The sequence below is a fragment of the Phyllopteryx taeniolatus genome, chromosome 13 (assembly GCF_024500385.1).
Source record: "Phyllopteryx taeniolatus isolate TA_2022b chromosome 13, UOR_Ptae_1.2, whole genome shotgun sequence".
NCBI classification, from domain to species: domain Eukaryota; kingdom Metazoa; phylum Chordata; class Actinopteri; order Syngnathiformes; family Syngnathidae; genus Phyllopteryx; species Phyllopteryx taeniolatus.
In genome coordinates, this window is record NC_084514.1 from 24,117,856 (window position 1) to 24,145,180 (window position 27,325).

Consider the following 27,325-nt stretch of genomic DNA (forward strand, 5'->3'; position numbering starts at 1 on the left):
GTTCATGTATGTTGTAATTCATTTGCATTTAATGATGCTTATAGTTAATATGTTGTAATTAAGTTACATATGAAGATGCTTGTATATTTGTTTGTCTTCTTTAGTTTCACTGTGACTCATACTGGATATGACATTGGCATAGAATAAAGCACTTGGAGGTTGTATGCTACTTCCTGACTCCCGTATTAATTTTTAATGGAGTTTGGCTCGCTGTTAACTTGCTTCCACCTATACAGGCAAGAGGAACAGTACAAGCACCGACAATTCGTGTGGCAGTGCTGTGCGAACAGATTAGGATCATCAAAAATATAAATATTGAGATGCCAATACTTTGCCCCACTCTTAGTATTAAATGCACTGTCAGTTAAAGCACTTGTAGATCTGGGGAAACTCCTTAAATTGTAGTTCATTAAAATGTATGCTCATCAGGCTAAATGTGAAATAAATGTGATATTTTTCCATCGATGTGAACATTTTCTTATTCCTTCAGGACAGACTAAGTGTTGCTACTCATTGTTAATCACTGTTAATGGCTGGACTAGTTCGTCAGCCACAACTAAACAGACCTGATGCCTTAGTGAGGACTGACAAACAAATAAAGGCATGCATCTTTCTGATACTTTACATATCTTCCCCAAAACAACGTAAAACATATATACAGTATATGGCTGTAACAAGTCAGGTCTTTTGGGGAGCACTCAATATAACTCTTTTTGTTAGCAGTGTGCATGGATGAATAATTGTCAGACCCTGAAGGAATAATGATTGATGCATTACTTCAGTTAGAAAATAAATCTCAGCATCTTAAAAACTGACCTACTGTATGTTTGTTGTCCAAAATTATGTAAGAAAAAGACATGACATTGAAGCGTTACATTCCAGTAAAGGCTTTTATTGGATTCAATCTAAGAAAAGCTATGAAATGCTAGTTGTAATTTATACTCTCAACAAATCTCTTTACTGTGTAAAGCAGGGGTTGGCAACCTCTGGCATGCGTTCCATGGATGGCACTCTGTGGCATAAACACTGGCATGTTGGGTTTTAAGCTGCCGCCAACTTTCCCCTTCTGAGGAAGGCTTTGGGACCTGGGTGGATAAGGGAGAAGGCAACACGGAATGGCGTGTCATGGCATAGCAAGTGCAGGGATGCTGACGTGACGCAAAAGTATGTTCTATTCAGCGTTGCGGTGACATATGAAAGTGCCTCGGGAGAGGGGCTGGCTGAGTGATTCCTGAGTGCTATTTTGGCGGACTTGTACTGTGCCCGGAAATACACTATATTGTGGGCATCCGTGGTCGCAGCAACCCACCTCATTAGTATTAGCCATAAGCAGGTCGCTAATTGAGGCGAGCCGCTTAAGATGCACAGCAGATTCAGCCCCTTAGCGAGTCCCACTCCACCTCGGTCTACTCGCAGGAGCCTATATAGTATAGTCATGGGTGACTCCATCACCTGCCAAATTAAGCTTCAAAGGCCAGCCACACGAATGTGTATGCCTGGGGACTGAGCACCCGACATTGAAGGTAACCTAAGGGTGTCATATGTGTGTGTGTGTTCCGGGTTTTGTCTTCCCCCCCTGTTTCACACACACCTGCTCATGTGAGCATCTTCATCACCTGTGCCTCGTTCACCCTAATTACCCCTTGTATATAACCTCGTGTCTCATTTCCTCTCGTTGCCAGTTCGTTGTACCTTGTCGTCGCGTTCCAGCATTCCTTGTTTCCACGTCATAGATTCACAGTAAGACTTGACCCTGTTCCGATTATCGACCTTGTCTCTTTGCCTCATGTTTTTGGATACTGTTGCCTCTCTTGGATTGCCTGCCTGTGTACCGACCTATGCCCGTCTATTAAACCTCTCTTTTTGGAAACTGTCAATTTGTTTTGGGGTCGTGCATTTTTGGGTCCTATCCTCTGTTCCGTTCATGACAGAACGAACTGGCCAGAACATGGACCCAGCAGACTCAGACCCGGTGCGCAAAGCCCTTCAAGCGCAGGGTCAACGCCTCGCGAAGCAGGATGAGCAGATTGCCGCCCTCCACCTTCATCTAGAGGGACTGTCAAGGAATCAGGACAATATGATGAGGCAGGTGGCCTCGCAGTTTGAACTTCTTTTGAAATTTTTTCAAGAGAAGGAACCAGTTGGCACCACACCCAGTACTGCCACGGTATTTCCGTGTGAAGTAGTCACCATGCAGCCACCTGCCACCTCCGCTGCTGCTGTCTGCCCACAGCTCTCTCGACCGGAGAGGTTCTCTGGAGAATCTGGGAACATTAAGCCGTTCATCACGCAGTGCGAACTCCACTTTGAACTGCAGGCAGCCGCCTTCCCCACCGAGCGGGCAAAGATCGCATTCGTCATTTCCCACCTGACTGGTCGTGCGGAGGCGTGGGCTACTGCTGAATGGAGCCGCAATTCCGCCGCGTGTCATTCATGGGCTTTTTTCGTCAACACTATGGAGCAAATTTTTCAATTTTCCACTCCTGATCGTGAGGCAGCTCGCTCCCTTGTCACCTTACAACAAGGCAAGCGCAGGGTGTCAGATTACGCGATTGAGTTTCGCATTCTAGCAGCTGAGACTCATTGGAATAATCGGGCGCTACTCGATGCCTTTTTTCAAGGACTATCCCCCGCCGTCAAGGATCATTTAGTCCCGCTAGACCTGCCAACCGACTTGGACACTCTCATCGCTCTCGCCCTCAAGATCGACAGAAGGCTTTTGGATCGCGAGCTGGATGGAGATCGGCGGAGGGATGCATCACTGCGCACTTGGAGGACGAGCCTCGGTGACAAGCCTAACCAAGGCAGATTCCCTGCTGCCAGTCTCAATCCACTGGCTAGCGTCACCACGGATGAGCCCATGCAACTGGGCAGGTTCCGTCTCTCCCCTGAGGAACGTCAACGCCGGCTGAGGGAAGGGCGGTGCTTCTACTGCGGTCAGTTGGGTCATTCCGTGAGCAACTGTCACGTCAAAGTTGCCGGTGCCGGTAGCCAGGGCACGGGAGAGGTGAGTCTGAATTTCATTAAGGAAGACCCTACACGGGTTCTTCCTAAAGTGACACTATGCTCTCCTGATCAAGAAATTCATACACCTGTTTTAATTGACTCTGGTTCTGATGCAAACTTACTCAACTCCATCCTTGTTAGACGTATGCACCTTAGAACCTTTGGAATAAAACGCCACCGCAACACCTATGCTGCAGACGGCAGTTTTATGGGCAAGATCACTCACCGCACCCAAACACTCACATTGACATTCCCTGATTCTCACTCGGAACGTATTAGTTTTCATGTTTTTGACGCCATAAATCATGACGTTATCTTAGGGAACCCATGGTTGAAATTACATAACCCCCACATTGACTGGTCCTCTGGGCAGGTTATGTCATGGGGCAGCAATTGCGCCCGGAACTGTTTCAAGCCGCCACGTGATGTTCAGGGTCATGTTTCTAAGGACACGCCACAGACCCCATCTGCAGATCCTGATTTATCTCAAGTGCCCACCTGTTATCAGGATATTAAAGATGTTTTTTCCAAGTCCAAGGCCAAATCCCTTCCACCCCACAGACCTTATGACTGTGCTATTGACTTGCTGCCTGGAACCACACCCCCGCGAGGGAGGTTGTTCTCTCTTTCAGGGCCGGAACACAAGGCCATGAAGGAATACGTAGAAGAATCACTGGCAGCCGGGATCATTCGCCCATCTTCATCCCCTGCGGGAGCAGGATTTTTCTTCGTGGACAAGAAAGACAAGACCCTGCGACCCTGTATCGATTACCGGGGTCTCAATGAGATCACGGTAAAAAACAGGTACCCTCTTCCTCTCATCTCCACCGCCTTTGAGTTCCTGGAGGGAGCCAAGATTTTCACAAAACTGGACTTAAGAAATGCATATCATCTAGTCAGGATAAGGGAGGGGGATGAATGGAAAACAGCATTCAACACACCAACGGGACATTATGAATATTTGGTAATGCCTTTTGGGCTTACTAACGCTCCAGCTGTTTTCCAGAACCTTGTCAACGATGTCCTGCGCGACATGTTGAATGTTTATGTTTTTGTTTATTTAGATGATATTCTGATATTCTCCCCGGATGAGGAGACTCACATTATTCATGTCCGCTCTGTTTTGCAGCAGTTACTGCAGAATCAACTCTATGTCAAGGCTGAGAAATGTGAGTTCCACCAGGCGTCCGTTTCTTTTCTGGGTTTCGTCCTGGCTCAAGGTGAAGTCAAGATGGACCCTTGCAAAGTCAATGCCGTTATTAATTGGCCTACTCCCACGTCACGCAAAGATGTACAAAGGTTCTTAGGGTTCGCAAACTTCTACAGGAAATTCATCAGGAATTTCAGTTCTATAGCCTCTCCTTTGCATGATCTTACCTCGCCACACAAACCTTTTGTATGGAACCCGCTTTGTCATGCAGCTTTTCAAAAACTTAAGTCGAGCTTTACCTCCGCTCCCATCCTTACTTTGCCAGATCTCAAACAGCAGTTTGTGGTAGAAGTCGATGCGTCTGATGCCGGAATAGGAGCAGTGCTCTCCCAGAAGTGTCTCAAGGATGAGAAGTTACATCCTTGTGCGTTTCTCTCCAAAAAATTGACCCCAGCTGAAAAAAATTATGACATTGGCGACCGTGAACTGTTGGCAGTCAAGGTGGCTTTGATGGAGTGGAGGCACTGGCAAGAGGGGGCACATACTCCGTTTTTAGTATGGACAGATCACAAGAACCTTGAATATATTAAAACTGCCAAAAGATTAAATGCGAGGCAGGCTAGATGGGCTCTTTTCTTCTCTAGATTTAATTTTACGTTATCATACCGACCGGGTTCTAAAAATGGTAAGCCAGATGCTTTGTCACGCATTTTCTCCGAGGAGAGTTCTTTGTCCGACCCTAAGACTATTTTGCCTAAGTCATGCTTCATTTCCGCTTTTGTTTGGGACATTGAGACTGCGGTTGAAGGGGCTCTGAAAGACACTCCCAGCCCTGAAGATTGCCCCGAGAACAGGCTTTATGTGGTTCCGACCTTAAGGGGAAAAGTCATCCACTGGGCTCACACGAACCGAACGGTATGTCACCCAGGCATTGCCAAGACGCTGTCGGTGGTCGAACAGCGCTTTTGGTGGCCTAATGTTAGGAGGGATGTTAGCGATTACGTCAATGCTTGCCAGGTATGTGCTGCTAACAAGGCCTCTCATCAACGTCCTTCTGGGGAGTTGCGACCCCTGCCAATACCACAACGTCCTTGGTCAGACATTTCCGTAGACTTTGTTACAGGATTACCGGCCTCTAAAGGCAATACCACCATTCTTACAGTTGTTGACAGGTTCTCTAAGATGGCGCACTTCATTGCACTTCCAAAACTCCCCTCAGCTAAAGACACTGCCGAGCTAATGATTAATCAGGTTTTTAAGTTCCATGGTTTCCCCAAGAATGTGGTGTCTGATAGGGGTCCCCAATTCATTTCGCAATTTTGGAAGGAGTTTTGTAAACTCATAGGTGCTACCGTCAGTCTGTCATCCGGGTTTCATCCTGAAACCAACGGCCAAACCGAGAGGCTGAACCAGGACCTGGAGACGGGGCTCCGATGTCTCGCTTCACAGGAGCCGCGATCCTGGTCTCAGAAACTGGTTTGGGTCGAATTCTCATCCACAATTCCCTCCCCTCTGCATCCACTGGTCTATCGCCTTTTCACGTTGTGCATGGTTACCAACCATCTCTGTTTCCTGCCATAGCCCCAGAATCCACAGTTCCACCGGCATTAACCTTGGTGAGACGCTGCAGGAGGACCTGGGAGCGAGCCCGCCAGATGCTGCTGCGCCAGGGACGGTCCTACAAAGCCGCTGCTGACCGTCGGAGGACACCGGCCCCGAACTACAAAGTGGGTCAGCGAGTTTGGCTTTCGACCAAACATATTCCACTCCGGGTGGAGTCCAAGAAGCTCGCTCCCAGGTTCGTTGGGCCCTTCCCCATCACAAAAATAATCAACCCTGTCACCGTGAAGCTGAGGCTCCCAAGGTCTATGCGGGTCCACCCTACTTTTCACGTCAGCCTACTCAAGCCAGCCCGGGAGTCCCCTCTGGTCCCGCCTTCCAGGCCCCCTCCTCCCCCCCGGTTTGTGGATGGGGGCCCTGTCTTCTCTGTGAAGCGGCTGTTGTCATCTCGTCGGAGGGGCAGGGGGTTTCAATATCTGGTGGACTGGGAGGGCTATGGGCCTGAGGAGCGTTCCTGGGTACCGTCTGCGTTTATCGTGGATGATTCGCTCCTTCGTGACTTCCACGTTGCGCATCCAGGGGCCCCAGGGCCGTCTGGGGCCGGCCGTTAAGGGGGGGGGTACTGTCATATGTGTGTGTGTGTTCCGGGTTCCGCGCGTTCCAGCATTCCTTGTTTCCACGTCATAGATTCACAGTAAGACTTGACCCTGTTCCGATTATCGACCTTGTCTCTTTGCCTCATGTTTTTGGATACTGTTGCCTCTCTTGGATTGCCTGCCTGTGTACCGACCTATGCCCGTCTATTAAACCTCTCTTTTTGGAAACTGTCAATTTGTTTTGGAGTCGTGCATTTTTGGGTCCTATCCTCTGTTCCGTTCATGACAAAGGGAGCTGGCACACAACAGGCCTAGAATCCAGCAACAGACTAACGACACTAGCTATTTGGATATACTGTAGTTATAAATGTTGGCTCCAATGATAAGAGGATGAGGCAATCAGAATTCAAGGATTAAAGGAGTTTAATTGTCATACTATTCATACCAACACACATTTACACATGATATGGCACAAATTAGATACGCAAGTTCCCAGATTTGCCCAATAAATATCAAGATTTATATATATAATATATAATATGGATTCTTCTTTTGCTTTCAGCTTGTCCCTTTAGGGGTCGCCACAGTGCGTCATCCTTTTCCATGTAAGCCTATCTCCTGCATCCTACTCTGGAACACCAACTGCCCTCATGTCATCCCTCACGACATCCATCAACCTTCTCTTTGGTCTTCCTCTCGCTCTCTTGCCTGGCAGCTCCATCCTCATCATCCTTTGACCAATATACTCACTATTTCTCCTCTGGACGTGTCCAAACCATCGAAGTCTGCTCTCTCTAACTTTGTCTCCAAAACATCGAACCTTGGCTGTCCCTCTGATAAGCTCATTTCTAATTTTATCCAACCTGGTCACTCCGAGAGCGAACCTCAACATCTTCATTTCCGCCACCTCCAGCTCTGCTTCCTGTTGTCTCTTCAGTGCCACTGTCTCTAATCCGTACATCATGGCTGGCCTCACCACTGTCTTATAGACTTTGCTCTTTATCCTAGCAGAGACTCTTCTGTCACATAATACACCTGACACCTTCCTCCACCCGTTCCAACCTGCTTGGACCCGTTTCTTCACTTGCTGACCACATTCACCATTGCTCTGGACGGTTGACCCCAAGTATTTAAAGCCCTCCACCCTTGCTATCTCTTCTCCCTGTAGCCTCGCTCTTCCCCCACCACCCCTCTCATTCATGCACATATATTCTGTTTTACTTCGGCTAATCTTCATTCCTCTGCTTTCCAGTGCATGCCTCCATCTTTCTAACTGTTCCTCCACCTGCTCCCTGCTTTCACTGCAGATCACAATGTCATCTGCAAACATAATGGGCCACGCGGATTCCAGTCTAACCTCATCTGTCAGTCGATCCATCACCACTGCAAACGGGAAGGGGCTCAGGGCTGATCCCTGATGAAGTCCCACCTCCACCTTAAATTTGTCTGTCACACCTACAGCACACCTCACCTCTGTTCTGCTGCCCTCGTACATGTGTATTATTCTAACATACTTTTCTGCCACTCCAGACTTCCGCATGCAGTACCACAGTTCCTCTCTGGGTACTCTGTCATAGGCTTTCTCTAGATCTACAAAGACACAATGTAGCTCCTTCTGACCTTCTCTGTACTTTTCCATCAACATCCTCAAGGCAAATAATGCATCTGTGGTACTCTTTCTAGGCATGAAACCATACCGTTGCTCGCAAATACTCACTTCTGTCCTGAGCCTAGCCTCCATTACTCTTTCCCATAACTTCATTGTGTGGCTCATCAACATTATTCCTCTATAGTTCCCATAGCTCTTCACATCACCCTTCTTAAAAATGGGCATCAGCACACTTTTCATTGCTCAGGCATCTTTGCACCCGCTAGAATTCTGTTGAACAAGCTGGAAAAAAACTCCACGGCCACCTCTCCTTGTTGCTTCCATACGTCCACAGGAATGTCATCAGGATCAACTTCCTTTCCATTTTTCATCCTCTTTAATGCCTTTCTATCTTCCCCCTTACTAATCATTACCACTTCCTGGTCCACCACACTTTTCTCCTCTACTCTTCCCTCTCTCTCATTTTCTTCATTCATCAACTCCTCAAAGTATTGTTTCCATCAATCTAGCACACGACTGGCACCAGTCAACATATTTCCATCTCTATCCTTAATCACCCTAACCTGCTGCACATCCTTCCCATATCTATCCCTCTGTCTGGCCAGCCTGTATAGATCCTTTTCTCCTTCTTTAGTGTCCAACCTGCCATACATGTCATCATATGCCTCTTGTTTGGCCTTTGCCACCTTTTTCCTTGTATGATTTCCTGTCCTGTGAGGTTCCACCACCAAGTCTCCTCTCCTTTCCTGCCAGAAGATACACCAAGTACTCTCCTGCCTGCCTCTCTGATCACCTTGGCTGCAGTGGTCCACTCTGGAAGCTCCTCCACCGAGAGCCTGTCTCACCTCTTCCCGAAAAGCTGCACAACACTCGTCCTGTCTCAGCTTCCACCATATGGTTCTCTGCTCCTCCTTTGTCTTCCTAATCTCTCTTTCACCTCTAGGTCACATCCTAACTGTGGGGCATAGCCACTAATCACATTATACATAACACCCTCAATTTCAAGTTTCAGCCTCATCACTCGATCTGATACTCTTTTCACCTCCAAGACATTCTTAGCAACTCTTCTTTTAAAATAACCCGGACTCAATTTCTCTTCCTATCTGATCCATGGTAAATTAATTTAAACCATGCCCCTAAACTTCAAGCCTTACTGCCTTTCCATCTGGTCTCCTGGACACACAATATATCAACCTTTCTCCTAATCATCATGTCAACCAACTCCCAAGATTTTCCTGTCATAGTCCCAACATTCAAAGTCCCCACATTCAGTTCTAGGCTCTTTGCTTTCCTCTTCTCTTTCCACCTCTTATTCTTCTTCGACTTCGACCCACAGTTGCTGAATTTCCACAGACGCCTTGCAGGTTGACGGCGCGGGTGGCGGACGTTGTTAACCCAGGCCACGATCGATCCGGTATGGAATTCTTTGGATGAACGCTCATATTTGTTTGGCAAAGTTTTAAGCCGGATGCCCTTCCTGACGCAACCCGCTGCATTTATCCAGACTTGGGACCGGCTTACAGTTTGCACTGGCTTGTGCCCCCCATAGGGCTCCATTAATATAAAAAATATAATATAATAATAATAATACTATAAAATACATTAAATAAGAAAATAAAATAAAATAAGAAAAGATACACAAGTAAAAATACTTATTTGCAGTTTTGAATGTGTGCAAAGCTGCAAATGCAGCAAGGATTTGGATACAGCGAAAATATAAATGCCAGGGGCTTGAATTGCACATAATATTTACATGATATGTCCATGGACTTAAAGAGAAAAAAGGGTTCATCGTCCAGAGATGAATTGATGATTGGGGTGGGGGGGCCTAATGTCGGGGCTAAAGAGTACTGTTAGAGTTTAATAGTTCTTCCGGAAAGAAGACGACAAAGAAGAACATAGCTAGGATTTATAATCACGCCAGAAAAATGAATTGGCATAGAGAAGTGGCAAGGTCAGCCCCATTTTTGGTGGGCTCCTGCAACTTGCCTAAGTCCACTCTATGAATTCGTTCTCTAATTAATTTTGGAAAAAAAAAAAAATTATTTTCTCCCCCTATTAGTCGCGAAGCGAGCCCTATTTTGGGTTGTCTTTTTGGTCTTTTTCAAGCTCTAAAAAGTTAGATCAAATTTCAGAAGAGTACTTTTCAAAATTAGGTCATAGGCTCAGTGAACCCAACATTTCTCGACCTTGACTCGTCCCTGGCATCGAGTAATTCTTTCTGCTCCCTTGTCTGCAAGAGGCAATTATGAGAGGTTTAGCAGATTATTCTCGACTAATAAAAACACAACATGTTTGTTTTTGCTCCCATTTTTCGTGAGCTGAACTCAAAGATCTAAAACTTTTTCGACATACACAAAAGGCCCTTTCCCTCAAATATTGTTCACAAATCTGTCTAAATCTGTGTTAGTGAGCATTTCTTCTTTGTCGAGATAATCCATCTCACCTCACAGGTGTGGTATATCAAGATCCTGATTCGACAGCATGATTATTGCATAGGTGTGCCTTAGGTTGGCCTCAATAAAAGGGCACTGAAATGTGCAGTTTTATCACACTGGACAATGCCACAGATGTCACATGTTCTGAGGGAGCATGCAATTGGCATGCTGACTGCAGGAATGTCCACCAGAGCTGTTGCCCGTGAATTGAATGTTCATTTCTCTACCATAAGCCGTCTCCAAAGGCGCTTCAGAGCAGACTGGTAAATAGGTGATTAGAGAGCCTGTTCGAATGGGTGTGGAATCTGTAATGCTAACAACACACAGTTTTTTTTATGTAGAACTGCATCATACTATACATACTGAACCATCTATCCATCCATTTTCTACACTGCTTATCCTCACTCGGGAGCTGGAGCCTATCCCAGCTAACTGTGGGCGGGAGGCGGGGTACACCCTGAACAGGTCGCCAGTTAATCGCAGGGCACATATAAACAAACAACCACACGCAGTCACATTCATCCATCCATCCATTTTCCGTACCTCTTATCCTCACGAGGGTGAGGATACCACTTGCACTCACATTCATTCCTATGAAAATGTTAGTCTTCAATTAACCTACCGTGCATGTTTTTTGAGATGTGGGAGGAAATCGGAGTACCCGGAGAAAACCCACGCAGGCACAGGGAGAAGATGCAAACTCCACACAGGCGAGGCCGGATTTGAACCCAGGTTCTCAAAACTGTGAGGCAGATATGCTAAGCAGTCGTCCACCGTGCCGCCCATACTGAACCAATATTAACAATTGGATTGCAGACCGACATGCTGCCAACTGATGTAATGTGTGATGAATTTAAGCATTCTTCCTCGGTTCGTTTTACCGGCAAGATGGTTTTCCTTCCTAATCATAGCGCCTGTAAGTCTCCATAAAACCAGAGGTGGGTAGGAACGTGCTATACTTACTCCGTTACATTTACTCAAATAACATTTTGGATAAATCGTATTGGCTGTAAAGTGGGCGACTGGTTAGCACATCCGCCTCACAGTTCTGAGGACCCGGGTTCAAATATCTAGCCTTGCCTGTGTGGTGTTTGCATGTTCTCCCCATGCCTGCATGCGTTTTCTCCGGATACTCCGGTTTCCTCCCACATCCCCTCCCCAAACAAAACATGCATGGTAGGTTAATTGAAGACTCTAAATTCCCCGTAGGTATGAATGTGAGCGCGAATGTTTGATTGTTTATATGTTCCCTGTGATTGGCTAGCAACCACTTCAGGGTCTACCCCACCTCCTGCCCGCAGTTAGCTTGGATAGGCTCCAGCATACCCACGACCCTAGTGAGGATAAGCGGCGTAGAAAATGGATGGATGGATAAATCGTACTTGTTAGAGTAGTTTTAATGAAGCATTCTTTTTACTTTTACTCCAGTATTTATCTTAAGAAGAAACCGTACTTTGACTGCGTTACAATAATCTACATGCCACTTGCTACTTTCGTTTTCATCAATAACTGCGTGCGTAAGCTATTTTTACGCTTTCTTTTTTTTTGTTTGTTTTTTTAAACCTGTCCTGTTCAGCTGCATGACAATGCAGAATGATGGATCTGTATGCCTTTTGTGATGGAACAGTTTTGCTGTGCAACAGGGCAGTTTGAAATACTCCCACTGCTTATTTTTTTTTTTCTAATTATTCTGATGTTTATTGAAAATGCAGCCAGACAGAAAAGGGTTTTAGGGGACAGACAGATTGGACAAGGGGAATAGGGGTGAGAACCACAGCAGAACAATAGTTAGACAGTCTAGCTATTTGAGCACATGTTAAATGTAATGTTAAAAAGTCAAGTCGTGTTCTTATTTGTGGATGGGGACACTCTTGTAAGGACATGCAAGAACTAACCAAGAGAACAAGATGAGAGGGGACAGAAAAGGGCAGGATGAGAGAAATGAGCAAGGCAGTGCTACTGACGAGTGGTGCAGTAGGATTCTTTTTAGTGTCTCAACACCTGTAAAAACCTGTGAGTTGATATGTTAGTATAACCTGTGTTGTTATTAATGGTCCCAGCACAAGCTATTAAAGCCTATAGCGTGTCTATCGAACTTATTAGTGAACACCATATCACATTCATGTTAGTAAACTGGTGTACAGCGTTGCTGAGCCGGCACATTGAGGAAGGGTGGGCCTGGCCACCTCCAACCACATGAGGGGACCAAGCCAGCGAGCCCGTCCAGCGGGGGACGTCACCCACTCCCCAGGACCCATAGCGGTCCCCAGCCCAACCGAAGCGTCTCGACCAGTCCCAAAGAGAGGGGCACAGGCGCTGGACCACCGCCCCCCACGCTCATTTACAACACCCCCCCACCCAGGGCGCTCCACCACCGCCCCCACAATCACCGGAGAGCATGGGGGCCCCAGCCGCCAACAGGGCCCAACGTAGGAGCCAGCTGCCACCCGAAAACAGTTATAGTCCGCCAAAAGTGACCCCATGTTAAGCCCCCGTCCTGAGCAAGGATGGGCGAGGGCGCCAAGAGAGGGGAGAGAAAGGCAGGGCACCCCCATTCCGCCGCAGCCCAAAAACCGAAGGGGGGAAGGGGGTTTTAGGGGCTGGCCCCAGGAGTCAAGCCAAGAGAAATGTGAATACCCACCACCCACCCTATTACTATGGTTACCAGGTCCCCGACTGGCAACATTATCTCTGTACCGTGAACGTGTGTGGTGGGGTGTAGTGCATTAAAATTGGGGAAAGTCATGGGGGTGAGGCGAGACGGTCACAGGGCATTGATGAGCAATAACAGTCAGCCCCATCCAGGCCAACCAGCTCCCCAAAGCGAATGTATGTGGTGCATTAAGAATCCATGGGGGAAAGGCATGGCAGGCCAGAGAGCAGACTGGAGTGCCGGAACACGTGGCCAGCTGTCCTTCCAAACCCAACACCGCCCTGCCCCCACAGATGGGTGTATGATGCATTAAAACTGGAGGACCGGCAGGGCAGAGAAGGGGGTGGGGAGACCAGACTGGAAACTAGCACAGATGTGGCAGTACCCGACCCGGCACCCGCCCCATCATGCCTCGTGCCAGTCCCCGAGGGGACCCTAAATGAGATGTGAATGTGCCCAATGTGCCAAGTATGTACATTGTGAGAACTAAAAATATGCAGTGTGTGTGAAGTAAGAAGCTAGACTCCTGCGCGTCCGGCGCCATCCAACCGGCTGTAAAACCGCAGAGAAAAGGGGAACAGCCCCTTCCCAGCCTACAGCTAATCCCCCACCAACCCCCTCCCCCCCCAAACCGACCATCGCCCAGCGACCAGAACAGGGCCCAGAAGGCGGGCCTGTCCAAGGCAGGAGGCGCTGACACCCTACCTTAAAGGCCAAATCAGCCGGGGACCCCACACAGCCCGAGGGAAAGAGTGGCAACAACCACGGGGGAGGGCCCCAGGGAGAGAAAAGAGGAGGACACAGGTCCGGGGCACAGCACCATGGCCCCCAAGCCCCCACCGAGAGACCAGGATGAGATCTCCGGAGTGGGACCAGCGGGCACCTCCCCAGCACCCAGGGACGGAGAGCAGCCGTCCTTGTTGGTCCCCGAGAGGAGCCGGGACCGGCACCCACCAGGAGGGCAACACGGACACAACCAGACCCAAGAGGAGGAGGGGGAAACAGTACCAGGATCCCCAGAGGCCCACATCGCAGCTCCAGAAGGATAGGGGTTCAAGTACATGCAAGTAACTCTATGGCATGCGCAGAGGTGGGATTTGGTCACATTACATGACATTTACATTACATTTCTGTATGAAAGTCTTTCAGGCAAACAAGAATCAAGCTTCAAGGTTCACCATTTTAATAAAAGGTGACCAATTTTTCTTGAATTTATCCATTTGCTTTTACGTTATTTTCTGGTGTTATATGCTCCATGACAAGATTTTGCCATTGGTTAATGTTGATAGCATGCTTAGCATGCTTGCAGTTTAACAATATTGTTTATTTTAGCGATTGCTAAAATTACAAGTATTGGTTGAGCATGTTTATTTGGAAGAGCTACATTATAGCTTTTAAATCTGGAGGTGGGGCTTGAAGGCGAGCGCCAGGTGGCCGGGCCTGCACCCTTGGGGCCCGGCCGGGCACAGCCTGAAAGGGTAACGAGGGTCCCCCTTCCCATGGGCTCACCACCTGTGGGAGGGGCCATAGGTGTCGGGTGCAGTGCGAGCTGGGCTGGGACCTTGGCTAGCCGATCCCCGGCTACAGAAGCTGGCTCTAGGAACGTGGAATGTCACCTCTCTGGCAGGGAAGGAATCCGAGCTGGTGTGTGAGGTCGAGAAGTTCCGACTAGATATAGTCGGACTCTCCTCCATGCACAGCTTGGGATCTGGTACCAGTCCTCTCGAGAGGGGTGGGACTCTCTTCCACTCCAGAGTTGCCCACGGTGAGAGGCGCCGAGCAGGTGTGCGTATACTTATTGCTCCCCGGCTCAGCGCCTGTATGTTGGGGTTCATCCCTCACCGTTGGTGGACACCGTCCACTTGTTGGTGGACAAGTGCTGTCAAAACTGAAGAAGGAGTCCTATCGTGGCTTTTTGGTGGGATTCCTGAGGCAGCTGATGGGTACCGGCTGGCCAAGCGGAATCCAGGTTTGGTGGTCGCTGAAGCAAAAACTCGGGCATGGGAAGAGTTCGGTGAGGCCACGGAGAAAGACCTCCGGACGGCTTCGAGGAAATTCTGGTCCACCATCCAGCGTCTCAGGAGGGGGAAGCAGTGCACCATCAACACTGTTTATAGTGGAGATGGGGCACTGCTGACCTCGACTCGGGACGTTGTGAGCCGGTGGGGAGAATACTTCGAAGACCTCCTCAATTCCACCGACACGCCTTCCCATGAGGGAGCAGAGTATGGATTCTCTGAGGCGGGCTATCCTATCTCTGGGGTTGAGGACACCGAGGTGGATATAAAGCTCCTCGGTGGCAAGGTGGATGAGATTCGCCTGGAGTTCCTCAAGGCTCTGGATGTTGTAGGGCTGTCTCGGTTAACACGCCTCTGCAACATCGCGTGGACATCAGGGACAGTGCCTCTGGTTTGGCAGACTGGGGTGGTGGTCCCCCTTTTTAAGAAGAGGGGGCAGAAGGTGTGTTCCAACTACAGGGGGATCACACTCCTCAGACTCCCTGGTCTATTCAGGGGTGCTGGAGAGGGAAGTTGAATCTCAGATTCAGGAGGCTCAGTGTGGTTTTCGTCCTGGCCGTGGAACAGTGGACCAGCTCTACACCCTTGGCAGGGTCCTCGGGGGTGCATGGGAGTTCGCCCAACCAGTTTACATTTGTTTTGTGGAATTGGAGAAGGCGTTCGACCGAATCCCCTGATATGGGCTGTTCGGTCCCTGTGGGGTTCGGTCCCTGTACGACCGAAGTCAGAGTTGGATCCGCATATCCGGCAGTAAATCAGACTCGTTTCCAGTGAGGGTTGGACTCCGCCAAGGCTGCCCTTTGTCACAGATTCTGTTCATAACTTTTAATCGACAGAATTTCTAGGCGCAGCCGAGGCGTAGAGGGGGTCCGGTTTGGTGGCCTCAGTATTGCATCTCTGCTTTTTGCAGATGATGTGGTTCTGTTAGCTTCATCAAGCCGTGACCTCCAACTCTCACTGGAGCAGTTTGCAGCGTGTGAAGCAGCTGGGATGAGAATCAGCACTTCCAAATCTGAGACCATGGTTCTCAGTCGGAAAAGAGTGGCGTGCGCTCTCCAGGTCGGGGATGAGATCCTGCCCCAAGTGGAGGAGTTCAAGTATCTTGGGGTCTTGTTCACGAGTGAGGGAAGAATGGAACGGGAGATCGACAGGCGGATCGGTGCAGCATCTGCAGTGATGCGGACTTTGTATCGATCCGTTGTGGTAAAGAACGAGCTAAGCCGAAAGGAGAAGCTCTTGATTTACCGGTCGATATACGTTCCTACCCTCACCTACGGTCACGAGGTGTGAGTCGTGACCAAAAGAACAAGATCCCGGATACAAGCGGCCGAAATGAGTTTCCTCCGCAGAAAGAGATAGAGAGATAGGGTGAGAAGCTCGGTCATCCGGGAGGATCTCAGAGGAGAGCCGCTGCTCCTCCACATCGAGAGGAGCCAGATGAGGTGGCTGGGGCATCTGATTCGGATGCCTCCCGGATGCCTTCCTGGTGAGGTGTTCCGGGCACGTCCCACCGGGAGGAGACCCCGGGGACGACCCAGGACACGCTGGAGAGATTATACATCCTTCGGCTGGCCTGGGAATGCCTCGGGATCCCCCAGGAAGAGGTGGATGAAGTGGCTGGGGAGACGGAAGTCTGGGCGTCCCAGCTATAGCTACTGCCCCCGCGACCCGACCTCGGATAAGCGGTAGAAAATGGATGGATGGATGGCACTGAGAGGTCTTTTCCCAGTTTGCGATTGGTAAGTGTATTGAATTAGTACTTGAGATTAATTTGTATACTTTTGAAAGGAGTTTTTTGTTTTATGGGAGTAGTTGTACTATTTCCTGAACAAAAACGGGTAGTTCTAAATCTTTTTCGGATTGTTGTTCTAACTTTATAGTATTGAAGGAAGTTACCACCTCTAATTTTAAATTCTTGGAATAAGCTTTCACGTGAAATGAATATATTTTTGAATAAGTGATGAAGGCGGTCAATTCCTCTTTGTTCCTATGTGCTGCATTAAAGGGGTATTTTGTTAATCTGTCCCAGATTGGGGAGGAACGATATGGTGCTGACTGATATTGTGTGGTTTCTAGACTTATCCACCAAGCTGATAAAATGGCTGCAATAATCGGATTTTTATAACAATTGTGGCGTTTGAGACTTATGTTGATACATGGTAGGTCTGAAAGTTTGGTGCTATTGCAGTCTATCTATTCTAGTTCCAGCCAAGATTGTTGTTCGACATTTAGATGTAACCATTTAATGAGGTACTGTATTTGGCTAGCTAAGTAATAGTGTTTGAAGTTGGGTGCGTCAAGTCCCCCTTCTGCTTTACCTTTCTGAATGGTAGCTAGGCTAATTCTATTTTTATACTTTTGTTTTAGACTTCCGTTTTGGGCGCCATTGCTCCAATCCACCGTGATTACTACTGTGATGTTTTGACTCAAGTTCACCAATCAAACGACACGTCACATGTCCGTACATGTTTATATGTTGACTCTTGTTTATATTACATACTGCCAAAAACAATCGCTTTAACATGCAGCTTAGTTTTGTCACTGCCCAAACTTGGAAATTTCACCCCACTTCTAACTTGAGAAAACACCTTACGGTAAGTTGCAGATTCTTTTGCTGTCGTTTTGGCTGTGCATATGGCAACATTAGCCCTATTTAACAGTCACGACTCTCAAGTAACTGTAAAACATTAACTTCTAGGGTACCTCTTGTTCTCTCTCTCTCCCTCTCTCTCTCTTCTCTCTCTCATGCACACACACACACGCACACACACACACACACACAAAGACTAAAAACAACACTCACCTGAGACCATAAAGCACAGTTCCATCAGGGTGCAATCTGATCATTCGGTTCTTCACCGTCACCCCATGGACGAAAGATTTCTTGTCATTAATAAAGTATGTGTCAGGGACCCACAGCTGGTCAGCCACCCGGTTATCGAGTGTGAGGTTGAGGGGAATGCCAGTGTATGAGAGACGCTTGTCTCGCCAGGACTGTTGGAAGTACATAGTGATAGTATAGTCCTGTGGGAATAATGGTGAAAAAAATGTTAGCACAGCAATGGTTAATGCAATGATTCCCAAAAGTATTTACGGGGGCCCCCATTTTTTGGGGATGGAGTCAATTACCTCCCTCAATTCGGAAAAAAAAAAAGAACATTTATACTATTTTGTACTTGGAAAGAGAGGACTGCACATCAACATTCCATCCCACCACCAATCATTTTATATTTTACTTCTTATCCTGTTCAGAGTCAACGTTGAGCCGGAGCCTATCCAAGCTGACTTTGGAAGAAAGACAGGATATACCCTGGAATGGTCACCAGTCAATCAAAGGGTACATGTAGACAAAAAATAATCGACACTCACATTCACACCAATGGGGAATTTACTCTCTCCAATTAACCCAACATTAGGGTATATACAGTAATGTGCAGTAATGTGCTTTATATTGTGTTCACATTAACTAATGAATAATGACTTTTACAGCTTAAGCTATACTTTGGTAGTGTAGTCAGAGATGATGGAATCAGAATCAGAATCAGAATCAGAATCATCTTTATTTGCCAAGTATGTCCAAAACACACAAGGAATTTGTCTCCGGTAGTTGGAGCCGCTCTAGTACAACAGATCAATTTACAGAACACTTTGGAGACATAAAGACATTGACAAAAAACAACAACAAACAACAATTGTGCAAAAAGATGCAGAGTCCTCTAGCACTTAGAGCAGTTCGAATGGCTAATATCGCAATAGTCCGGTGCAATGACCATTGTGCAAAGGGCACTGAGACTTCAAGGAGTGTATGCGGTTTAAAGTGACGAGTAGTGCGATAATCTGGGACAATGGTTGTGCAAATGTTACAGATACTCCTCAATCAGTGTGCAAATGGAGCAGATGCTACTCTGGCATGAGTGGCCACTATATGCAAATAGTGCAGCACGGCGAGACAACTACAGTGAGTGCACGAGTAATACATAATTGGCCCCACAGAAATGTGACAACGAACTCAAGTCAAAAACTTGCCAGCTGGTAAGTTTAAATTCGATCTCATTTCTCTATAAATAGTTATTGTACGTTGCATGGATAATGGTACCTAATTGTGCTGCTTTCTAAATAAAAATAAAATAATAAAATAGAAGAATAAAGTTAAATGTTTACAATAATAATAATGCACAAAAACAACACAATAACAGTGCTTTCAGCATTCACACTATTACGTGCAATAATAATTGATTATAACTACATTTAATTACCTTGTATGACTGCTCATTATTGTTATTTTAAAGGCCAGTGAAGTGTAACTGAAATACAGAAACATGTTGACACTGTTGTTTAAGTTGTTTTGCAAATTTAAAAAAAAATTCAATATGAAAAAAGAATATTTATGTTACATTTAGTAGATTTTTGTACTAAAATTATGGCTTTGTTTAGTGGTGTAGCGGACATAACACGCAAACGATGCCACCCGGCACCCCGGCCTCGCACTACCGCCGCTCCCCGCCAAGGTACACTGTAACTCCAGAGTCACACGCAGACTCTAAACGGATTAACACAATAAACTATTTTCAACAAGACACAGACATTTGCTTTGCCGTGCCGACGCGAAGTGAATCACGTCTGTCTGAGACTTCAAAGGGGAGACCCACGGATGCTGGGTTCGCCCCCGAACGCTAAGTTAATTAACTCCCCGCCAGTCGAAGGATTAGACCGGCAGCGACGCCTCCACCCTGCTGAGAGCTGCCATTGGGAGTTGGAACAGGCAAAAGCGACACCCGCGGGCGACGGAACGACACTACAGACAGGGGTTCATAAGACACTCTGTGACTCGACTGGGAGTCAATATTTTAAGAACTTCACATGAACGCCACGGGTGACTGTATTGCTGCAAACTTGAACGTCTAACGTCAAATCTGTTGTTAACTGAACCAGATGGAATGTCTCACGGCAGGCCACAAATGTCACATGAAAATAGTAATGTTCTCCACACCACATAACATTTGAAACATTCATTACAGGTATGAAAGAGAATGAGCGTGGAACAATGCAGGGTGGGAAAATGGTCTCGTTATCTTAAATCCAATAATTAATATTTTATTCCACTGGTTTTAAACCGCGGCACGGTGGACGACTGGTTAGAGCGTCAGCCTCACAGTTCTGAGGTGCGGGGTTCAATCCCCGTCCCCGCCTGTGTGGAGTTTGCATGTTCTCCCCGTGCCTGCGTGGGTTTTCTCCGGGCACTCCGGTTTCCTCCCACATCCCAAAAACATGCATTAATTGGAGACTCTAAATTGCCCGTAGGCATGACTGTGAGTGCGAATGGTTGTTTGTTTCTATGTGTCCTGCGATTGGCTGGCAACCAGTTCAGGGTGTACCCCGCCTCCTGCCCGATGACAGCTGGGATAGGCTCCAGCACGCCCGCGACCCTAGTGAGGAGAAGCGGCTCAGAAAATGGATGGATGGATGGTTTTAAACCACAAAATAATCCTAGAATGGAAAAATAACGCCAAAAGGCAGTCCAGCCCCTCAGTGTTTGCAAAGGTGGTAGGAAAGGATGTTTGATATAACCTCTAGAAAGTCTAGAACTCAAAATTCCTAAAATGTAGCCACCTTCCTTTAAGAGACTGATTATAAAGGTTTGTCGTAATTTCGCCTCAAATTAGACTTGTAAAAATATGACGTGGTGCCCCTCATATCTATCAAAGATCATGATTTATAACGCTGTAATTTAAAATTACGATAACCCGGAAGTGACGCAGGCGCCGCTTCCAACTCATCGTTTTCTTCTAAATTAAGCTCAAATTTGATGTCCCCCAATAAACGCTACAGAGTGGTGCAACCCGAGTGAGGAGATACTGCGTTTTATTACGAACCCAAAAACGCATAACCCACGATATTTTGCAATAAACCAAGACGGCAGCCGCCATCTTGTCAGGGTCATGGTTAAGCACCTCTACTGCTATCTAGATTGTGGCTATGTTGTCTATGTGTGAGCACACTCCGTTACCATAGCGACCAAAAGCCCGAGCACTAAGTAACAAGAGAAACGAAGGTTTTGCCCTAGTGAAACTAGTGTTGTTGCATTGCAAATTTTATTTGGATATCCGTTTTATGCGCTGCATGCTTTGAACTGTGGGGAGATTTCCTATGTAAAGTTCTGTTGAAAAGGCCTTCGAGGATCGCGAACGGGTAACAAATCCTGAGCGTTCGCACGGTCCTCGTCTTCTTCCCGCTATGCTCTGGAGTTGCTAACCAGACTAGCTATATGCCCGTTGTGGTGTTGGGAATTTTATTCTGAGTTTCGCTGTGTAAATAGGAGGTTTGGGAAGTCCCTGGTCACGAGAACATGTTCTATACCGAGAATCCCGTTACACGTCAGTCGAACTCTGAGCGAGAGTGCTAGCTATTTGTGTGTGGAGGAGAAAAAAAACACACATGACACCCACGAGGGCTCAAGGCTTCGTAATTCGTCTCCCGTCTTGGAGAGACGTGACGTCATCGTGACGTTGCCACCTTGGTTTCTTCCTTCGTGGCGTGATCCGTAGCATAAGCTCCGGGTTGTCCTCGAGTGCCCCTCGTGGATGTTCATCCCATCACGAAACTTCCGGGTGTGTGACTGGAATCTTACGCTGACTATCTCCGGCTCAAGCCGCTAGTTAGCCATTACCGATCGCGTGCTAAGGCACTGCGTTCATCTTGGGTCGTTGCTTTCGAAACAATAAACGTGGGCTTTAATAATAAGCACCGCCGTGTGCTTTTTGTGTGCTGATAAGCTTCCGGTGTGCGCTGCGCGCACCGCACAGCCTGACGTCACCAGTTGCCGAGGCAACCGAACAACCACGAGAGCTTGCCTTAATTCATGATAGTTAGAAAGCGTTTTAAATTTAAAGCCTCCGTTTTCACTCATTTTCGAAACGCCGACATCGTTCTTTAAAGTTTTATGCCTGGTATTTTTTATTCTAACGAGTCTAAATTGGCCGGAAAGCAGCGGCACTGCTATACAGCAACACCGCCACCTTCCGCCAGTAAACGTGCACAAACAACACCTACTGTCGAATTAAACTGACAACCACTTACAGTAACCACAGTTAATTAACGGATTTCTTTTACAAAGTGGAGTTTATTAATTGATTGATTGGCTGTTTTAATCGCTGTGGATTTCTTTTCTTATTTCTTTTTTAAAAGAAAAAGGAAAACTCGGCTTGATTTTAATTTTTCCGAAAAACTTTTTTTTTTTGTACTTTTCTTTTGGAATTATTATTTTTTTAAATTTATATTAATTATTATTTTTTTTGATTTATTTTTTTAAATTCCTTTTTGGATTTGTTTTAAAATTAATTATTTTTTTAATTTAATTTTTTGGGGGGAATTTTTATTTCATTAAATCGCTTCTTGTTTTTCATGCCTCTTCACTTGGCCGAAAAGCCACACCTGTACTAGCCATACAAGGAATCAATTAATTCACAAGTCTAATCATAAGTACATTTGACTTTTACCCAACGTTAAACAAAATTTATGTAGATCAGCTGAACGCCTAAATCCAATTGAATTGACTTGCAGTGATAGCCGTCACACACCGTCAAATCAAGTTGCTTAACTAAATTATAACTATCCATCCATCCATTTTCTGAGCCGCTTCTCCTCACTAGGGTCGCGGGCGTGCTGGAGCCTATCCCAGCTGTCATCGGGCAGGAGGCGGGGTACACCCTGAACTGGTTGTAAATTATAACTAATAATAATTTATTTACCCAAACTAAATTAATTAATTGGTTAAATTATTTTCAAATTTAGTCCACAATCTGATTCCTCCACTCCACCAAGTGCCCTTCACAACTATTTTAAATCACCAACTGAATTGCCAACTCTCACGCAGCAATTTAATTCAATCAAATAAATTGTACGCACGTCGCTGAAAACTTTTGTGCTACTCAATCACTGCTTCTATGCACACTCAAACACCTTTGAAGTACGTGATCAACCCTCACACTATAATTTGCAAACGCAATTTAAGTGTTGAACACATTACGACATCGCCTATATTGTGCCTCTATTCCCAAACTAGACGCACTGCTCAAACGAGCCTACATTACAAACAAGTTAGTTGCGTACCTAGTACAAGCTACTGCACGCGCAACGCAAATCATGGCGGAACTTCCAGAAAGTCCCAGTCAATACGATAATCTTGACACACTGGAAGAGCTCGTCAGCAATTTAACTAAGGACCTTGCTCGAAGTCCTCAATGATAACATCGCACAACTCATGAGTGACGCCAAGCACAAAACCTTAAAAGATAAAAATCTCTCGCAAACTCTTTGCTTGCATGGTGCTGAACTTGGCGGCCCAACTCAAATGGTGCGACCGCGAGGACGCTCTGGTGAAACGCAGACTGGAAGCTGAAAAGCATAAACAAGTCCAGTTGACTGCACAATTAAAAGAGACCACCACACGCTTAAACTTGGCTGAAGCCCGCCTCCTTGACGTTGAAATGCAATAAAATGATGCAGAGGCTCAGATAGCCGACCTCACTACGGCAGCTGAGGCTGCACAGTTGCTGCCTAAAGACAGCGGCAGATTAAACTATGAGGATGATAAACCAACCCAAGCCCCTACCTCGAGCGAATTAACTTCCGGAGGTATAACCAACTACAAGACGCTTATGCTGAGATTGCCCACTTAAAAGCTAAATTGGTAGAATTAGCCGACCGACCGTCGAATGACCAAGTGCTTGAATTACGGGCCGAACATCAGCGAGCAACTATTCTGCTGCGGCAAGCTTCCGGTGACATTCAGTGGCTCACCGAACGCACCGACAAACTCAAAGCGGAACGCTCCAAAGAGATGAAACAGTCGTACGGGCTCAGGACACAGATGGTAATCAGGGAGACGGAGCTGTCCCGCCTCCAGCAACAGCTCCAGGACCAAGATGATGAGTTAACCCATGTCAGGCGTGAGCGACAATTAGCTCAACAGCTGTCCACTGACTCTCTGACTCATCCCAGTGTTCCGGCCCCTGCTACAGACAGCGTGGGGCCCTCCCTCACCAGGAGTGTCACAGAGCCCTAAAAAACATCTCCGACCTTTGCGCCAGAACCCACCTTCAGGGGGCCCCGTGCGGCCACCTCACGGGTGGCAACCCCACCAGTCGCAGCTCACCTTTTCGACTCACCCCCGACTCTCCCTCTGCCAAGCATTGTCTCAAGAATTTAATGACCCAGAGGCCGTAACCGGCTTATCTGCGGCCCTCACAGTTAAACAGGGGAGACTTGAGATACCCCAAGCTTATTATTGCCTTGCGTAAAGTGTACTTTCAAATTTAAATGAGCCGAATATGGAGGAGGACAAAACTTTCAAAACACTTTTTGTCGAAAACCTACACCCTAACACCAGCCACCAGCTGGGCGTAGCAGCATGCCAGCGCACACTGTCCAGTGCCCAACTGCGTGAACTGGCCACCAAGGGTTTTGCGGAAAAAAAAACACCCTCCCTCTAAAGCACAAGAATCAGGGCTCTTCTTTACAAACGCAGCACCACAGATGGAATAGAGGGTGCGACGTACAACAAGCGTGTGACCGACACACCCCGTTCTGGCAATGTTAAACCCGACAATCAAAATAAGTCGTTTAACCCATACAACAATGGTCCTCGCAACCAACAACGCCAATTCAACGACAAATCAAAATCATGGAATGACCGCAGCTCTAATTCAGTGGCCATGACCTTCAACTGCAACGCTGCGCACTAACTATCCGTGCATTTTCAGTGACTAATACCAAGCTAAACCCCATAACTATGCTCCATTGGACAATTGGCCCCATGACATTAGTCCACCCGGTCTACGTGTCTCCAATTGAAACCGTCCCCCTGCTTATTGGCCAAGACCTGCTCTGCCGATTTGAGGCGCAGGTGGAACAGGCATTACCACCATCAACTCGGGAACTGTCCTCAGGCCAGGGCCTGGGGTGGGACCACTCGGAGGATGAAGACCTGTCAGGCCGCACTCCTTCAAGTAACGACACCCCCATTGACGACATCGCCGAGTCCCCTGTAGCCACCTCGCCACCGCTAAACCGACAGAGAACTGGTCGCGCGCTGGTTCTTTCAGCCTTCACCGGAGTTTAATGACCTGGGTTTGTCACTGCATGCCACACCCCTCGCTAAAGACTCACTAGACTGCAGCCTAACAGCCACTCCGACCCATCAAATACAACCACAACCGGTTGACGATCTTACAAAAGGGGGGACTGCACCTGCGATACCAAACAGGCCCGCCAGGGGTCGCTCCTGTGACACTGGACTTACTCTTGCCTTTTGAGACGAGTCGACCCACTAATAAATACAAAAATTGCGCCCTTTGAAAAACAATTTGTGGACCCGGTCCCTAAACAATGGACTGCATTTTCAGCCATCACACAAGACTCCACCCATGATGCATCATGCACAAAACTGAGGATGGTCCACACACTGAGACCGGACCGGTCAAGCACATCCAACCTCGGTGACAGCATCCTTGCCACGCCAAGGACTGCACCATGTCCACCAACGCAGACGCCAGACCGAGACACTGGTGAAACCGAACGCGCTGCTCCGCCACAAACCAAAAACATAACAACCGAAATAACAGGTATCCGCAGCACCAGCACGACGCGTCTAGCCTTAGTACTGTCGGGACGTCCACCAAAAACAGCTGCGCCGGAGCCACGTGGTCTCGCAAGGCTATCGACCATGCCGCCTTCGACACCACTCACATGGTCCAGCAATTAGAACAATTCGCCAAACGGATTATGCTCACACACAGATTGTTACCACATTGATGAATGACATGCTACGTGAAATCTCTTCATCCATAGACCACTTAGCAATGGGTAGAATCCCTCCGTATTTGGTTCCCCTGAGCTTAATCGAAAGCATCCTGTCTAAAGCTCTGGCAAACCCCATTAGCCCTGTCCAAGCCCACTTGGGTTTCTCTCTCGGAAGTTCCACTGTCCTGTATGTCGTCCCTGAGTACCGAGAAGTAGCCTTCCTTGTTACTCTTCCAATTATCGACTCCTGCAACATCTATCGCCTAAAAGACGTAATTAATGTTGGCAAAGCGACACATACGTCCGAATCAATACTCCCGCGGTAGTTGCCTATCACGATAGTAACCCTGATCTGTATCTGGCGCCAAATTTGCACATGTGCATCCTCACCAAAGACATCCATTACCTGTGTCCCAGTAAGTCGTTCATCCGAGATGTAGCAGATGGGATTTTTGGCCTGAAGCCCATGAAGGATGGGTCGCAGTGTAGAGCAGAAGCTACAGCTCGCTACCTGGTTAATACTACTCACACGGAAATTGTTGGGTCCAAGTGGCTAGTTAACATACCAGCCCTAAGCGCAACGCTGCGTTATGACCACCACGACAAGACTCGCCCGGCCAAATCAAACTATGTGGCTCAACGTCCCCAAATGCCTCAATCATTAATCTTTCAATTTCATCTGGTCACTTGTCACCAAAGGCCTGGAAATCTGCTATTGTTACCCCTGTCTTTAAATCCGGTGACTCAACTTCTCTGAATAACTACCGACCTATAAGCATTCTTCCGGCCATTTCCAAAGTTGCAGAAAAATGGGTGTCAGAGCAGATTGTCCATTATTTAATCAGCAGCTCCCCCTCTCTCCACGCCATGCAGTTTGGTTTCAGATCCAAGCATTCCACTGAAATGGCTACATGGCTCTTCATTGAGAAAATAAAATCTTCTCTCGACAAGGGTGGAGTTGTAGGGGCGGTGTTCTTGGACCTCAGGAAAGCTTTTGATACAGTAAATCACTCTGTTCTTCTTACCAAGCTCTCAAAATTTAACTTCTCTCGCAAAGCTGTGAGCTGGATTGAATCATATCTGCATGACCGAACACAATCTGTATCAGTTAACAACTGCAGATCAGAGTCTCTTAGGCTAACCTCTGGAGTCCCTCAGGGATCAATATTGGGTCCCCTTTTATTTAGTCTTTATATCAACGATTTGCCCACTGTTTGCTCTGAAGCAGAGTGCGTAATGTATGCAGACGACACAGTTTTCTTTGTTCATGGTCGCTCCAAAGATACTGTTGCTGCTAAACTCACTAATACAATGTCCTGTGTCACAACTTGGTTGCAGGAATGCTGTCTACAGCTAAACATTTCTAAAACTGTAGGCATGTATTTCACTAAAACAAATAGAGTATCACCTGACCCCGACATACTTGTTAATGGAGAAAAAATGCTAATTGTCAGCCAATACAAATATCTTGGGTTAATAATAGATTCACAGCTTT

The 27,325-nt window shown here is 47.1% G+C and overlaps 1 protein-coding gene across 4 annotated transcripts in view; it reads right to left on the minus strand.

Moving 5' to 3' along the window:
- The window catches only part of gabrb1 (gamma-aminobutyric acid type A receptor subunit beta1), a 149,329-nt gene that overhangs the window by 81,069 nt on the left and 40,935 nt on the right, over nucleotides 1–27,325 (minus strand). For all 4 annotated transcript variants that reach the window (XM_061795720.1, XM_061795717.1, XM_061795718.1 and 1 more), the window contains one exon: nucleotides 17,834–18,054. In XM_061795720.1, the coding sequence (XP_061651704.1) occupies nucleotides 17,834–18,054 (221 nt within the window). The remainder of the gene's footprint in view (nucleotides 1–17,833; nucleotides 18,055–27,325) is intronic.